Source organism: Pieris rapae, chromosome 20 (assembly GCF_905147795.1).
Source record: "Pieris rapae chromosome 20, ilPieRapa1.1, whole genome shotgun sequence".
In the NCBI taxonomy this organism is placed as follows: Eukaryota; Metazoa; Arthropoda; class Insecta; order Lepidoptera; family Pieridae; genus Pieris; species Pieris rapae.
In genome coordinates, this window is record NC_059528.1 from 3,073,821 (window position 1) to 3,092,079 (window position 18,259).

An 18,259-nucleotide genomic window follows, 5' to 3' on the forward strand; every position below is an offset into this window, starting at 1 on the left:
AGTAAGTAAGTCATACATATTGTGGCGTACTGTAAAGAAACACCAAAAAATATTTAATTAAGTAAAATATATTGGAAAATAACAAGCATAGAAGTTAGCGTATATTAATAGGTATAAAACTACAAAAAAGTACAGGAAAATCTTGCGAAATCCAAAATGAATTGTCTCCAAATGTTGCTAATAAAAATATAATTATACGAATACAATATTAAGGTCTTTTAACAAACTCTGATTAAGCTTAAGATTATGTTGGTAATGGAAATGACATGAAAAGATACGCTTTATGCAACCTGGAGCTTATGAATACTTAATATTTACAAAGACTTTATTCTGTGACTGAAATATTTTCCGTAGATGTCATCATGCGTATATACATCATAATTATACGTATGAACTTTGAGCCTAAAGTACGCGTAGAATGTTTCGTATTTGCTGAGTCGTTTGAACAGTCATGAGACCTTTGAAGCTTTGACTTGTACAAGTGCCGTCGCAATATGCGCTTGTCAACAAACCGAGTACAGGCAAAGGCATTTTATCCCGTCTTAAAAGATTCCGTTGTTTGCGAGACTAAAAAGTTCATACGATATACCTAGATAATTCTATTTGAGAGTCAACACTAATTTGGTATTTAATATTCATATTTAGGACATGCCTATACAGTGTGGTTTAAACTATAATTATTTTGAAAATTGAAAATGTTGAAACTTTAAAGCTATTGTTGATCATTATTGAATATTATTGAGTATTTTGACTGATCATGTACAGCCCGGCTAGCTCAGTCGGTAGAGCATGAGACTCTTAATCTCAGGGTCGTGGGTTCGAGCCCCACGTTGGGCGGTAATTATTTTTTCTGATGCAGTTTTTTAAGTAAACAAATTATGTTTTATATTGTGATTATTATACATTAACTTATTTATTATTACTGTGACCTATCAGTTAATAACCACTGTATCACAATGTAACTTATACCCTTTATAAGATTATTTTATCTTAAATCATATCTTAAATTATATAAAAGTAATAATCTTATAAAATTATTTAGTAAGCTTTAATTATGGTGCATAACGATTACAGAAGTATTTAATTATTCAAATATTTAAAAAAGCGCCACCTATATCATAAAAGTCTTACTAGGCAAATACCAAAAGTATATTAAACACTTTAAAGATATAATATTTACAAAGTCCGATAGATGGCAGCACATTAATTACAGATCCATGAAATAGATGGTGCTAAGCGTAAATATACAAATTTTATTGGTAAAAGAGCTACTAAATTGGTACCTAATGTAAATAAATATTTTTATCATATAAATGTTGCTATAGAACATTGGGTAAACATACGTAATTAGCAGTACGTTACAAGTTTGCTCGACTTTTTAGTGAGTATAGTTTAATTTACCTAAAATATTTAAAACAAAATTGTCGTAATTTACATGGTTGTTTCATTAAGCCAATTCTCTGTTATTAGGGCATTTTGCGACTATTATAATTGTATATAAGTGTTTTGAAACATTCGGTCATAATTGTATCTTTATATTTTTTTGTTATTATACACTCGCAGGCACATATTAAAATATAATCACGTTACCAAGAATTCTTATAAAAATGACATTTTCTTGTACATCTGGTAATTGCTGAACTTCCTGCGATCATTTAGTATAATTTGTATTGTTTATATAAAATGATGGAGACACGCGAGTTGAGCTTTATGCCATTTCGTGTCTTTGAGAAGAATGACAAACATTATTTTTATATTCGCTGCCTCAGGTAAGTAACTTTTGATATCAAAATATACTAGACCTTTATAATATGATCAAATCAATGTTATATTAATAAATCTAGAAAACCATTTTCGAGTGCTTTTCAGCGGTTTTAGTGAGCGAGAAACTAATTAATTTTCATTTAAATGTGTAGTTCCCAGTTAATCAAAGACAATATAAAGAAAATAATATTTGATTATTAGATATACATCACATCATATACATACATTTATACGTATGCACATCCAATCTCCTGTTAAAAGTTTGTTAGTACCATAAATGATTTGGTTCCAGGAAACGAATCGTTTTAGTTTACCGAAGGCTGATACTACCATGGCAAAAAAATTATAGAAAAGATATATGTATGTAGGAATGTACGGCCTTTTGCCTCCCTTTTTGGTACGTCAAACTTTATGTAACAAAATTGTACTATTATTTTTACAGCTGCATTCATAGTTGTGTGTAACTGCGTGTCAACGAAAATAGATTTTATTGAGACTGAAAAAGAAAGTAATTCCAAAGAAGATGATGTTGAAGTGAAACACACGATTGTCGTGTCGACTAAACTTAAAAATAAAGGACTACATTCAACTGGTAAAAATAAGAATTGTTTGCTATAATCATAACACAATTTCCCCTATATTATAGAAGCAATTTTTTGCTTATATTTGCAAAAGTTTCTGGTTTGTGATAAGTTAGTATATTAAATTTGCTTAGTAAATATTTCTTTGCTATAAGTAAATAATAATCAAGTCCGCAAAACCTCTGAATTAAACATCAGAGTGACAGATATATAAGCAGTCGGAAAACTATAATTGGTATCATCACAAGCACAAAATTCAATCTCAGATATGACGTTTAAATAGCAATGTTTCTTCTAAATAATAAGGTAAGCTTTTGTTTGTTTATAGCACAACCAGAAGCACTATTCCTGTCAAGAGGAACCAAAAATACAAAACAGGAAGACAGCGGAGAAGTGCCCATAGTAAAAGCTTACAAATCAGTTGATACAACATTAATAAGAACACCAGATACAAGATACAAACCAACTCAAAGACCATACATCATTAGGGATGAGTTTGATTTATATCCAAACACAGCATTTTCTCAATGGCAACCATCTTCATTCTATAAAAATATTAACTATTGGAACGAATTCAATAGACCCAGAACATATCATAGACAAGACCCTCGCAGAAGAATTGAGGATGAATCTCGAGAGTTCTATTGTCGAAAATGCAAAGAACTTACTAATGGATCGAATAGAGGCTGTGGGCAAAACCCAAATTCTTGGTTACGTGAGAGCACAACTCCTAAAGTAAAGGTTGATGGCAAATTAGCGAAATTAAAGTAATGATAACAAAAAAGATTACCTTGAGCCAAGTTCATTGTTATAGAATGGCTAAGATTAATGATAGCATCGCAGACATTGCGTTGTTCAATTTGATTGTTAAATTACTGAGCGACAGAGGTTTCTCGAATATAATTATTCCGTGCCTTAAACTTTGATACTAGTTAAGCTTACGTTATAAATGCAATGTGATGTTTGTGAGGGAGAACATACCAGACGCGTAGACTTAATCTTCAGATCTTTCCCATGAAAATAAATCATCGCTATTTCCTATGTAACGCGTATCGTAGATACGCACTAAAAATGTACATACTGTTTGGTGTAGTAGTTTCTATACGATTTTGATATATGTGTCAACATAAATACAGGACACTAAGAAAAGAATAAAACAGACGTCACCCAGAACAGACTTTTAAGATGAGTGAGCATGTATTTTTTCCTTTGAGCGTTTCTATTAGAATATAAATTAATTACCGTTGTTTGTGAAGAAATATATAAATTTAACAAAAGATAAAATGGGTTGTGATTTATAAATATAGAACATCCCATATAACCATTAAAGTATGTTTGTTATGTATTAGATAATTTTATGTATTGTTACCGCTGATATCAAATAAAAAGGATTCATCATTTGATAAGAAATAAAAAAAAAAAATACTTAGAACGCTTTATTTTGAAAAATGTCGAAAAATTATGGATCTTGGACACGGTATTTGGTAATCTTTCCGTTATTGTTGACAACAGTTTCAGCACCTCTCAGGTTCTGTGCCTTTCCATTAACGTTTGATGATGAAGAGTATGAGGAGCTGGAGACACCGTAAAATTTATTGTTACCAGGCGCATCGTTGAAGCGGTTTGTTATGTCGATGTTTCTCATCGCCTGAAAAGGAAAAATAGTTTTAAACAAAAGGAAGCAAAAAGTGCCTTGTTGTGCCTTGATATTCCACAAAAATCGTACAGACAGTCGAAAATAAATACGATCTATTGAATAGTACGAAAAATAAAGTGGTAGGTATTTAGTGTAATCTACATGACTTTAAAAACCGTTATGATGTAAAACAACGTGTTGATAATTAATCATTAATTTACCAAAAACCCTTTATTATTAAATTTAATACAATCGTATAGGTTCCACAGTCGATAATTGATAATTTAAAATCGTTTTAAAATCATGTCAAATAGCCCATTGTTCACGTGTAATTAAAACACATGTGGTAATTAAAGAAAACCTCCAAGAAGTCCAAGTTTTTATTCATTTTGATAAATATTTTCATATCATCATTTCATAAAATAATTCGATCCACCATTGGGTCATCACGCATCCATCCGCGTTGAAATTACTATATGTTTGAATTTTGTTTCAAGTAGTAAACTAAATACCGAAGTAAGTTACTTGTGAATTCTCTAATCGTATGCTTAACCATCAAACAAAGATCACATTCTTTATATGTTAGGTAATGTTAAAATACTATACCCAGGTGACGTAATCTTACGAACCTACAATTATTCGTTGTTGTAATTCAAAGTCAAATACAATGATAATTCTAATATTATTCGTAGCAAAACAGTCTGATGAACAAGTTTCGGTATTTTCTATAATGTAAGTTACTTATGAACTTATGTCAATATATTATCCTAGATTTATTTATTCATAATATTTACATCATTCTCCGGGTTTATAGCTGCAATCTGGTGACTGAAGCCAGGTCCTATGGCCCCACTGGCGTAAGCGCTGTTGGGTTGAGACATGATGTCATATGGTACGAAACCACCAGCACCAAAGATGGGTCCGAACGAGGGAAACCTGGAGAAATTCGGAAATTCACGAATCTGGTTCGTTGTTAATTCATACGCTTTGTGCGCAGCGTACGATGCCAACCTCTGAGCTTCTAAATTCGAAGCAAACACCCTGTAAAAAGTACCCAAATAAACACCCGAACACAATTTAAAAAAAAACACACTGTGCAGAAAAAAATAATCGTGGGTTAGTACAATCCAAACATTTTACACACTCCATACGTGTACCTTAACCTTCTTCCAAAGCGTGGAAAACGTGGAAATCGCGGAAATCGTGGAAATCGTGGAAACGGGGGGAACGGCAAACCTGGACCGATATATCTTCTAACTCTATTACTATAAATTACATACTGGTTAGAAATGTGTATAATACAAATTAAGTAATAAATTATAACTCAAAGAGAGCTTCGGTGTTCATACATAGTTAGAATAAACTAAACAAATAATATGCCTAGTCATACATCATAGAAACATTGGGGCCCTTATAGCCAGTCTTAGAGTAAGAAGAGTCGATGCTTCGCGCTAAGTATGACTCCAGGTTGTCAATAACTTAGATTGTGACATACGGAAGTCGTAGTTCACGCTAAGACGCCTTTGAATTTTAAACTAAGACTGACTATAACAGCTTTTTTACATAAACGTGTAAGCCTTAAATCTGTTCAACACGTGAGAATTTGAGGCTTCTACGATTATGAATATTATAAAATGGGAAATGGGAACAAAGGATTAGGTAAAGCTATATTTACAATGGTACTAGAAACCCTTACAACCTCCACCCATGCCTACCATCACCGGAACTCATGAAACAGCCCTTACTCTTGAAGAATGTTATCGTAGTTCGAGATATAATTTGGATAAAAGCTATCAGCGAAGTTGCCCAAGTATGGAATTTGGGCCACGGTGGGGTATTGGCCAAAGTAAGGGTCGCTATTCCTGACGATGTCTTTGTCGTCTAGTCCGTACGTTCCACCGTACCTATTGCCAAGAGAGTCTTGGTATGCGTATACTCCGACCCCTCGGGGATCAGGCAAACCTGGAATAGAACGTTTGGTTAAATAAGTATTTTTAGTCGAAGTAAGAAGTGGACATGGGGATAAATTGGATGTGCAAAAAAATCGATCTGGAACAGTTTAGGAAAAATACCTTTTTTATGTCGAAAAGGGTTAACAATAATTTATCAAAAGAATAAAAAGATCTTCCGACTATAGTCTTTAAAAATAGACTTGGTGTATTACTTTTAGAAAAAAATTATTATGCAATAAATGATTATTTGTAAGACACTGTAGTTGATAATGGTAAAATTCCTTTAGGGACAAATTTGCCCACCAATGTGTGTGGCAGCATAATATAAGAACTAACGATTGTATCACAGATCCAGATGTGTAAACAACTTTGTACCATATTCTTGCAATAAATTATTATGATTATTAATGAAACGTATATTGTTAATTAATAAAATTAATTAATTAAGCCGTGACTGCGCATGTATATGGATTTTGGCTGCTATATTCTATAAAAAAAGAAGAGAGAAGACTTTATTATTCTCGTCAGTTCTAAAACCCCTTTGATTTATATACTTGTGGTATAAATAATAAATTATTAAAGTCTGTGTTTTATTATTTAAATTATTATTAATTGGTGTTCAAATGTGTGTTCACTAGTTTCCCTTATATAATTCAAGTAATTCTTAACAAATATTCATAGGGCGGCATTACTCGTTTATTTAGATTACTGATAAAACAAAGAAAATATAAATTCCGTGGTAAGATGACTTCATAGCATAACATTATAAAAAGTCAATACATTGCGTCACCGTGATCGACCTTAACAAATAACATTTGCTATATCAGCATATAAATAACATATACAATAAATACTGTATCTAATTCACCATTCTTAATGTATTGAATGATGGAAATCCCGCTTAGATCCACTGCAATCAATAATTGTATTACCTATTTTTATTATTAAATTTATTTATGTATTGTTTCTGGTGATTCATGTGATAAAACCATAATATATATGGAGAACAATTTACTGTTTTTTATTAAAATATCACATATTTTGTCTTGGCCATTGAAATATCGTATAGAGGTTGGTCTGGACCAAAAATTGCATTTAAAATACCCCTTTTTTATTTCGATGTTACAGCAGGGTTGGAATAGTTGTTGCAATGCTACAGTTATATCTGAAGTCGTAGGTAGATTCCCGGTTGAGCACTTTCTGCCATTGTGGGTTAACCTTCGCTAGTACGATGAAGGAAAACATTGTGAGAACACGCCTTAGACCGAAAAAGTCGACGGCGTATGCCATAAATGACTCTAATCACCTACCTGTGTATTAAAAAGCAATCACGAATCAGTATGTAGCGACACTGGCTTATTATAACATTAAATTTAAATACCATTAAATACCATTTAATGTTCCTGCCAGGTCTCTACGCTTACATATAACTTTTAATTTTCAGACTCCCAGAACCAACATTGGGTTCCGCGAGCCTCTTCACAGGATGTGTTCTTCCTTAGATTCAATCAAAAACATTGACCCTTTTTCGCACTCCACTACTGCTTTGTTTAAGAATAAAATAAAGCAACTCTTAATGTCTTAACTTAATATTACTTTTATGTGTGTTGTTGTCATGTATTATTTTTTGTATCATATATAAGTGTAACCTGTTGTAGATTCATCCAGTGTGTTTGTATTTGTTTTATTTTTGACTGTGTTTTTATTAAGGATGTCTCTGTTTGGTTTCCCAATAAATAAATAAATAAATAAATAAATAAATAAATGTATATTTTATAAAGGCCTTCTGAGGTTCAAACATGCATTTTGTTCCTATTAAGAACAACGTATCTACCTTTATTCAAATTAAGGTAGGAGAGAGAGGTAATATCATCATTAAACAGAATATTAAAATATTTAAGTAATAGTATATATTATGCATGTAGTATATATTAGGTTTAAGTGGATTACATATATAGGTTATAAACATAAATGTTTCTATATTTGTGTTTTAAAATATGAAATATATTTAATAGCTTTATTCAAAACAAATAACATAATACATAAAAATTTATCTAATAACTAACCTTAAAATTTAATTATTAAAAAAATAGAGTTTCTTTCTATGTGCGTATTTAACATAAATATGAAATTACCTGGCGTTATTGTTACTGAATATCACTTTAAACACTGACAAATATGTTTTCCGCTTCAGATTGTGTATACATAATGACTCACGGCGCTATTTATCATATTATATACTCCATTGTTATTGATATTGCCTTTTTCACACCAAAGCCTTATTCAAAACTGTATTCAGAATATATTTGGTTAGCTTACGATCTTTTCTTTGACTTTTTACGAGTCTTCGCGCACTCAGCAAGAATAGTCCATTGGTACACAACCGGGATTCAAACCTACAACGTCAGGGATTCGAGAACTACGCAAACAATGCTCCTCTTGCAAGTCTACTGAATCTCATCGCAAAACTCCTTAAGTTACAGTGGGATTCCTAATAACGACTTGCCAGGTTATTGACTTTAGTTTTTAAATGTAATTTAATACATAACAAAAACAATGGGAACGGTACATGACAATTCAATGCTAAGCCAATTTAAATTTTAATGATATTATTGCGAACAAGTCCTAAATCTTTAATTTAGCAATTCATGTATATGATGAGCAGAATTGAAGATTATAGGTAATACAAATACAATTCACATATTTTAATTAATCATCTATACGTATTAACAGGATAACAACCGCCAATTAATAAGTGTTTTTAGGAGTAAATTGTTTTCCTTTAAAATCGCTTAGAATAATTTGAATTTTATGAGCCGAATTCAATATGTTTTTCATATATGGGCATCGTACTTAGCGCTTAGGTACAACACTGAGGATATGTTTCACAATGTATGGATAAAGTACCAAATAGCTATGCAACACATAAATTATTCGAAAGATAAAGGTTCCGAATAAGATACTTCACGTTTCATGACGAATAGCACTATCTGACAGTCGTGAAACGCAACAAACACTAGTTTATCCTACCAATAAGTAGTAAATAGCTTATTTGGAACTTATCCGGACATTGTGAAACAGACCCTGAATCTACCAATCTAAGCAATTAGATTATATCACTTGAGAATTTATTTTATTGATAATTTTTCTTTATTGGCCTTTGAGCTGACGATGTTTTTCTGGCGGACACAGTATATTTGGCGTTGCGTTAGTTGAGTGCTATACCAGTGCAGCCTTTTCAGCTCTGGGCATCTGATTTCTCTTTCTTAATTATTACTAACAGGCTAAAGGTTGATCAATTTCTTGTGTTTGAAACATGCCGTCGATTTTTTTAGCAAGCCGTATTCGTTACTACGTTTTACTTCACCGTTCAAGCGATGTTAAAATCATATAGACAAAAAGTCGATTGGCGCACACCCGGAGATCGAACCTGCGTTCTCAGCGATTAGAGTCCTATCCTTAAGCCACTAGGCTAACAGTGCTGTTTTATACATATATACATCAATGTAATGTTCTATGACTATTACTAATATTATTTACGAGTTATTGTACAATAACTCATAAAGGCGTACCTTTTTACGCCTTTTATTTAATATATTATGGACGTATAAGTAATCATTATTAGTTGACTTTTAAGTAATCATTATATGTTAAAACACGATACGGAGAACTAAATCTCTCTTGATTATCTATCATGGATTATACATAAGCCTTCAAATATAAAGTAAATTAAGAGTTAAACCCCAATATTGGATTACTGTCTGTATTAGAAATTAAAACTGTATGTATAAAATATTCTAAAAAGCCCCGTTATTTTTAGATTTGATTGTTCCGTTAGAGATTTTTATGTCCCTAAAACCGTATATGGCGAGGAATTTCGATTTTAAATGGAAAATAATTTGCATAATCATTGTTAAATGCTTAACAATAAAGCTATTCCAACAATTGTTTTGTCTTTTATAAAAAAGTGGAAAGAATATAATGTATTTAAAATGAAGTAATGAATCTTATAAATAACAGCTTTGTATGCAAAAATGAATACAAAATCAATTGCAATTTTTCAAATCTAGAGAGTATTTTTTAACATATACTTGTTCGTAAAATATTAATCAACTATGGGTCAATTCAACCAAACTTCAATTAGTACATTGCGTTGAGTTTTATATTAATTTAATGAAAACACAGAATAAATATTTGTGAATTGACAGAAATCAGATGCTTGGAGTGACCGACGCCATTAAATTATTCTAGGAATAGCTCCGTTACGTATTCTTAGAATTGTAAATGGTAAAACGTAAAATTTTAGAGCAGTGTTGGCCTAATGGCTTCAGCGTGCGACTCTCATACCTGAGGTCGTAGGTTCGATCCCCGGCTGTGCACCAATGCAGCTTCTTTCTATGTGCGTATTTAACATTTGCTCGAACGGTGAAGGAAAACTTCGTGAGGAAACCGGCATGTCTTAGACCCAAAACGTCGACGACGTGTTTTAGGCACTGGAGGCGGATCACCTACTTGCCTAGTAGATTTAAAAATGATCATGAAACCGATTCAGAAATCTGAGTCCAAGACCTAAAGAGGTTGTAGATTTACTCTCGATTAACTGACGATTTATTCCAAGAATAAGATATCTACATTAATTACAACTTTTATTCACACGCGAACTAAATTTATTAAGACATAAATTCTAAAATGTCAAATATTTCCCCGTAGGCGTACCACTTCAAATTACCAAAACTGTATAGCTATTTAAGAATGATTTACTAAAGTAATTAAAATGTTTATTTTCTCTGATTATAAATCATATATTGTTAATTATCGTCTCCGCTCGATTTTTATATTATCGCCAAATTTAAGCTATAAAAGATTGTGCATATCTAATTTATCAAAGAATTCAGCTAAATACGTTTATTTAGGTGAATTCTTTAGTCACTTTAGCCGGATTTAGTCACGGGTGTTATCCCAGCGGCTGACTAACGCAAACCAATTACCTATATCAATCCATTTTTGACCATCTGAGATAGATATCTTAATCCAAATATTGATAACCAATCGATTTTAATAGCCATCTGTTGATACAAGCTATTCATAGTAGGTTGGATCGGTATATGTGGATAGATCTTTGTATAAAAATAACACAGCAACTGTGCCAATATTAATTATCTTAAGATTTTATCTTAAGATAGGATATTGGCACACTTACACTTTTTAAAATAATTAAAAGCTATTATATATTTTTTTTAACATAGACATGATTATCAAAAATGAGTGTATAGAGCGAAGAGATTGCATTCTATCCGTCGCCAAAAATGGATGATCTTCGTAGGGTTTGGTATCTGTTTATTATGCAGATACGAGATCGATCGACTGTCACGATCTGATATCAGTTTGTTTTCAATATGAGATTGTGGATTAATTATTGGGTTCGGGCGTAAGTTAATTGATTACAATAGTTCTCAAGAGGTAACATAACAATCCCGCTTAAATTGTTAAATGACTTATAAAAATATTAATATGTAAAAATTTTATAAAAATGTTTTAAAAAATAAAGAAAAATTTAGTTTTTATTCAAAAGATTTTTATTTTTCCTATTAAATTTTGCTGAGGAATAGGTCGTCGTTATATTGGATGATATGTCATAATTTCGATCAATTTTAATTCTGAATATTAAATTTTCAATCTCAGATATGGTTCATACAGTTATAGTTCTGCAATATTCTTGTGACGAATCGAATTATATCGTTACGGCCAACATTGGATAAGTTAATTTAATTAAAGATTTAACTTATTATATACTATCTTGATGATCGTCACCCTTCATTTAAAAAAAGATTGTTTTTATTATTTAATGGTTCATTTTTAATAGTAAATTTAAAAATCTAATGACACTTAATGAGACGAAGTATTAAAATGTGTACTTATTTAATGAGTATTATTTTAGATAATACGAATCGTTTTTTATACCGAAGCATTTTATTTTTTATTTATAAGGTCTTAAATTATATTAGAACAGAAACAAACTAGAAAGGGAAAATAATAAACAAGCAACCTGGAAAGAAAAACAATAATAACTTAAACCTCATTAAGGACATGATATAATCAAGGTTACTGTTAGAAGACTTGATGAGCGAGATCGAAAGAGAGAAAATTTTAATGCGCGAATTAATATTTACACTACCTTAGACACGATTTAGCGCTATGATTTCACAATTTCAAATACGTTTTTGACATACGGAAGTCACACTTAGCGCTAAGTTTTGCTTTTGAATTTTACCCACACATACACTTTAAACTCGGTCTAAGGCGATTTGTTCTAAAATCAAAGTTATTGCATTAAGTACAAATGTTACAATATAAAATGTTTAGTAGTCTTGTCAAAGGAGGTTTTAGTTTTGGCAATTTTGTAAAGTGGACCTTACTGTCAGTTTTGTTTATTTAATATTGAAAAGAAAAAGGAAAATAACAATTGACTAGAACTAAAAACAAAAATGTAACGTTAAAAATCAGTAATTAATTCATTATATAATGAAAAAAATAGGTCAATTATACAAATGGATCTTAACATTTTTACAATTACCTAATAATCAATTAATAAAATATAAGTGTATCATTTAGGTAATAACGACCGTAAGATATAATTCTTTTTATGACGCATCCACTAATTTGTTTGCATGGAAATACCCATTTGGAAGATTTCAAATTACAACGTAGGTACGATTTCAAGAAAAACTGTGGGTTTGCAATGAGCGAAGTATATATGTACAAAGTTTTTATGCAAATATCAAAAATATGACGGTTCACTTTTACGCGATGTTAAATTTGCACGACCTGCATTCTGAAAATCCCTTTTAAATGTATAAAATGGATAATTTTAATATCGAAAAGTATAGAATTCTATAGACAATTGCAAATGCTAAAGCTTACCTTAAAAATATTAATACCTACAAAGTAAATTTTGAGATTCATAATATGCCTTGTAATTTGTATTACATAAAAAGTGTATGCAGCTTCTGGTCAATGTACTTACAACGGGTGTTTATCTCTGAACACTTAGCAAAAAGTCCGGTAGTTAAAATGTTCAAGATAAAAAAAAGGTATTTAATACTATACGGTAAAATTCATAATTTTATTCCAAGCGCTGTGTAGAACTCAATTGTAATTAAAGTAAATATATTGTTTAGAAACGTGAATAAATATATTAATGTATTGGAACGACGAATATATGTGATTGTTCACCGGATGAATATGGTTTCAGTAACATAAGAAATAAACAGAAACAATTTACCGCGACTAGTAGTTTACTTATAATAGTTACTATTTTTAAGTCAATTGAAAAAAAACATAAATTTAAATTTCGAAGTAAATATAGTCGAATTTGATTGGTTTATTTTATTTAAACTTATATAATTATTATAAATATTGATAACTATATAAGCAAGGAGAGGTTTACTCCAATAAACTCTTGAGTCAAGACAGTTCAAGTTCAATGGGAGATCAACGAGTTTAGTTGTAGCTAGTACCGGCCAAGGTGTTTCCTCGCTCAACGAATAAGAATCGCAATACAGAGAGGAGATAGCATCTCCTTCTATCTTCATTTTGCAGCAGCCAGCGTAAGAGGTAGAATCTATGTAAGTCAGTATTCAGAAAATAGAAATAGAAATCATATCTATTATTATTAACTTAATTTGTTTTTATTTTCGTTCAATAATAATAATTTTAAGTGATTCGATTCAAAGGTTAGGAAAGTTTGTAAATTATTCCGATTTGTAAGTAAATTATATTTTCCTATACAGTTGGTTATCACCTTATTAGCTTCTCATGTGCAAATTAATGTTTAGTATCTATATGTTCTCTTGTACATATACTTAAAATAAAATAAAAAAAAATATAAAATACGTTTATTTTGGAACATAAGATCTTCTAGGTATCACTTATTCCACGTCAATCAATTCGAACTTGTAGGCATCCCTACACATCGGCAAAGACAGAGGGTGTAGGCCGAGAGAAAAAGCCGGCGTAAAAAACTCTCGGTACTCTTTTAAAAAAGCAAATCATCAAACAATATTTAAAACAAATATATCAAATTAATTAGAGGCAGCCTGCCCAGCACTAGTCCCAGGCCCTTTTATCAACTAGAGAACTACTAGAGAACTTTAGAACTTAGATACAAAACATTACGTTGCGTCGTTTGTAATAATAATAATAAGAATTTGATTGAATTATATTTAACAAATTGCGGATTTTATAAGTATATTTTGAATAATACTAAGTTTAACTAAAATCTGTATTCCTTTGTTACTTTGTAGACCTACCTATTTTGTTCTCATAAAAGGAGATCCTATTGTGTATACAATTATGGAACACAAAGGTTACTGACCGAATATCGGCTTCTGGTTTTGATTTTAATTATGATAGCTCAGCAATTCCTATCAAGATTTACAAGAACTGACTTACAGCAAAAACTAGTTATAGCGACTTCATTTGTAACTCAAAATAAAAATGATTAGTCCCAAGGCTATATCTTATATATATCTAGGCTATATTTATTGTTCCAGGCTGAGTTTGACATACGGTCGCCACACTTAGCGCTAAGTTTCGTTTCTGAATCCTACCCACAGAACTTTAACAACCGCTGGCTTAAGGCGAAAAAAAAAAAAGATAGTCCCAAGGTATAATATAAGCTGTATTTTTTAGTAAATAAGATTCGTTCAACTCAAACTAGGTAAAACTGGCTAGATTTAATAAAACCTCTCGCTAACACTCGAAATGTCGTTTGTAAATATTAAATTTGTCGTTTGTAAACATTAAGTCAATCAGCGCGGCTTAAAATAACGTTTATACTTTTTAATAAAATATAAGACAATCAAAAATTAATACATACCATAACACCAATTTAAGTGTAACAAAATAGCACTGAAAATAATGGTCTTCATTTTCACAAATTCACTTAATCGTATTGAATTAAAATTCTACACAACTCTATTTGCCGAGAGTTCTTCTCACAATGTTAGTTTACGATGTCCTCACTCTAATAAATGTACATCTTGATCGCTTATCTAAGATTATTTTTCACGGTAATATGTGATTAATGACCTTGTGATAAGGGCTACTATGCTGTGGAATGCCACTAATTAAGTTGTAATTTGCTTGATTTGGTTTTTTTATTTCATTGATTGTAATGAGGTTAATTTAGGTTTGCGATAGTTTTTCTCCTAATTTGTATATCCGTTAACACAAGAAGGTTAAATCGGTGTAACATATTCGTCTTCTATGAATATTGCTTATTATTGAAAATTTCATTAATAGTTTTAAAACATATCCCAATTCATTATGTACGCCTTCCAAAGGCCTTCTAAAGGGACAGCGGTTCCTGTCTAAGAAAATTTTATTACACTTACTTTTCCGTAGAATTCTCCGTAGCTACAATGGTGGGGTAAATGGAATGAAGGAATATGGATTGTGTGGAACGGGATGGCAGGAAATACTCATGAAGGATAATGCCAAGATTGCTATACCATGGTCTATCTTACGATAACTGATTGATAAGTTTTAATTATTATGTGACATATAATTAAAACTTATAAATCTAAATTAACTTATAAATGTGAGTTTTAAGTGACATATATGTATACATCATTTCATACAAATGTGATTCGAAATAAAGAAAAGAAACGAAGCTTTATACTCAGAAAATAATAAATAAGTAAACATATTTATTTATTTACGGCTTCATAAATAATACTTCAAATAATACAGAATAGTACTTTTTTTCAAATCTCTGGGTTGTATATATAAAGGCGGCAAATAAAACAGAAAGAGCGGGTCTCGCGGGGAATTGCGCCCCGGCTCGCCCATGAATATTGTTAATAATAATAAAAATATTACCGATGTAGTCGGGGCGTAATTCCCGACGCGTTAAATAATATCAGTGAAATATAAAGTCCCTGGACACTATGGCAGGGGAGTAGAGTGAAAATTCAAAAAAAAAAAAAATCTCTGGGTATCTAATTGAATTTTGGATAATATGCTCCAAGCTCCCTTATCAACTATTTATTGATATTAGATCTTGCCGGTTCGTATAAAATCTCATAACATATACATATATTAATTTTGCATCCGATAAAATAAATGCATAAACATAATTCACGTATGAAATACTCTAATCTATCTTTATCTAAATCATATCTAAAGCTAGGGACAGCATTCTTCTACGATGTATATTAAAGCCAATAAAACTTCTGTGTAAATGTATGAAGAAGCTATAACTTATAAGTAACAATTTGTATTACGTAATTGATAATCATAGACGCGCTGGCCGTGTTATTGAGATCGTATCAGTTGTTATTACAATTGCTCAAAGATCAATGTTAAAGGTTTCTATTATTTACAACATATGAAAACTGTGTGATGGCTTGTGGTCAAGTTAGAACCGAGGTGATATTTTTTTAAGATGTAGGTACACGTCGTTTGGCGCGTCAGAGAAAAATGATGAGAGTAATTTTTTTAGGATGCGCTCGCATACCGTCACAAGACAACACCCTGAAGTTAGCTATCGTCAACATTTTTTTAGTGATATTTAAATACACTTTATTTATCTAGATAATTGAATAAAACTTTCAATATATTAAATACATATTTTTCTATGGTGAGTGTAATTTTTTCGTTAATACAATTTTTGAAATGGTTTTCATTTTGATACGCCAAAAAAGTATAACTTCTATCGCGTGTGCATAATTACACACACTTTTTATGGGCTGTGCAGTTGCTCGCACTGTGAAAGCATAACCGCAGACGTCCTGTATGTCCTGGCTAAAAACAACTTGCCCATACAAAAAGTATTTATAAAATTCCTTTATACAAAAGGTCAGTAAGACTAGAAATCAGACTAAATTTTTGAAGCTAATGTAATATTAATTTGGTTATTGGTATAACCGATGTCGCGTTTTATTTTCATATTCTCAAAAAATCTTTAGACATTTTGATTCGAGTGCATACATATGTTAATGTCAATCAATCTATGGATTAAATGTTTAGACAAGATTTTGTATTCATGATTTTTTCATTGTTATGAATATAAGCAGCAAAAAAATCATGAATAATAAAATCTTTCATGAACATATGAGGGATTATTTAGGAATTTAGAAAAAGATTAATTACTTCTATTCTGGCACCAAGGATACTCTAGAGATTTTGGATATACAATATTTTTTTGACATTTACCAAGGGGAGTATGCATAGGAGTTGTTCGGATGAATATCAGCAGCTGAGCGTCGTCATCAGACATCGAGGGTCAATACGGTATTTCACCCGTATCACCTCGACGTCTGTATACGTATACCACAACTGAGCGTTTGATAAGCGCAACCACTATGTGGAACCAGGTACCCTCTGAAGAATTATCGAACCAATTCGACTTAGGGTCCTTTAATAAAAGAACATACCGATTCTTAAAAGTCTGGTTTTTATAACAATTGTTATAAAAGGTAATAATAAAAATAAGTCAGATTTAAAAATCATTAAGGTATTTTATATGTATAGAACACACAGCCCAAGGAACGTCAAGAAAAAGGGCGGTCTGACTGAAAAATCAGTTTCATCCTTAAAGTATAGGCAGTCTCAAAAAGGTAATAGTCATGCAACTACTCTAATTCAACAAAAAATAGGTTTTCCTGAACATTTTGAGTCAGATCTTAATTATACACAATTAACGTCATCGTGAGCCACGATCTCAGATGTATCACGATACTTAAGTAACGATGCGGTTAATCGACTTTTCCATAACTACCTTTAATATAGTTTGATAACAATATATATCAATTAAGATAGCGAATCACGTGTATTGCCCAGAACGTCGCTAATAGGCACAGAAAGAAATAACTGGAGTTTCTTTAATTGTATTTTTTATTTTATTAATGTTATAATAGAAAATTGCACAAGAAACAAAAATGAAAGATATATTATAACCTTATTAATTTTTTGGGGAAATGAGATACTTTCTTTAATAAAATCCCAGATGCTCTTTTATCTCTCTCTTTTATTATATTTAAGAAATGTATCAAAGAAAAGCTGTGTAAAAAGGCTTACTTTAAAGTTAACGATTATCTTGTTGATAAAAGGGCCTAAGACTAGGCAGGCTACTTCTAATTAATTTGCGATATTTGTTTTAAAATAAGTATTGTTTGATGATTTGCTTTTTTAAAAGAGTACCGAGAGATTTTCCGCCTGCTTTTTCTCTCGGCCTACATCCTCTGTCTTCTTTGCTGGTGAGTAGGGATGTCTAATTTAATGTCATGGAATAAGTGATATCTGTATCTTTTTAACAAATTTTA

At 31.1% G+C, this 18,259-nt stretch overlaps 2 protein-coding genes and 1 non-coding gene across 6 annotated transcripts; 2 read left to right on the top strand and 1 right to left on the bottom strand.

Moving 5' to 3' along the window:
• Positions 1 to 764: 764 nt before the first annotated feature.
• On the top strand, positions 765 to 837 carry Trnak-cuu. Its single transcript has one exon. It is a non-coding gene; the product is annotated as a tRNA-Lys (tRNA).
• Positions 838 to 1,725: 888 nt separating this feature from the next.
• On the top strand, positions 1,726 to 3,424 carry LOC111000958. Its single transcript, XM_022270575.2, has 3 exons — positions 1,726 to 1,769; positions 2,207 to 2,356; positions 2,674 to 3,424. The coding sequence occupies exons 1-3, from the start codon at positions 1,736 to 1,738 to the stop codon at positions 3,114 to 3,116; spliced, it is 627 nt and encodes a 208-aa protein (XP_022126267.2). The 5' UTR covers positions 1,726 to 1,735; the 3' UTR covers positions 3,117 to 3,424.
• A 344-nt stretch (positions 3,425 to 3,768) lies between these two features.
• LOC111000960 lies at positions 3,769 to 14,961 on the bottom strand. Of its 4 annotated transcripts, XM_045632712.1 has the most exons (5): positions 14,812 to 14,961; positions 5,886 to 5,943; positions 5,139 to 5,246; positions 4,776 to 4,917; positions 3,769 to 3,993 (listed from the first exon to the last, which is right to left on the bottom strand). In XM_045632712.1, the coding sequence occupies exons 1-5, from the start codon at positions 14,861 to 14,863 to the stop codon at positions 3,805 to 3,807; spliced, it is 549 nt and encodes a 182-aa protein (XP_045488668.1). In that variant the 5' UTR covers positions 14,864 to 14,961; the 3' UTR covers positions 3,769 to 3,804. The 4 variants fall into 4 exon arrangements, with proteins under 4 accessions (XP_045488668.1, XP_045488669.1, XP_022126270.1 ...); XM_045632713.1 differs by lacking the exon at positions 5,139 to 5,246; XM_022270578.2 differs by lacking the exon at positions 5,139 to 5,246 and having other exon boundaries at positions 5,727 to 5,943.
• Between the last annotated feature and the right edge of the window lie 3,298 nt (positions 14,962 to 18,259).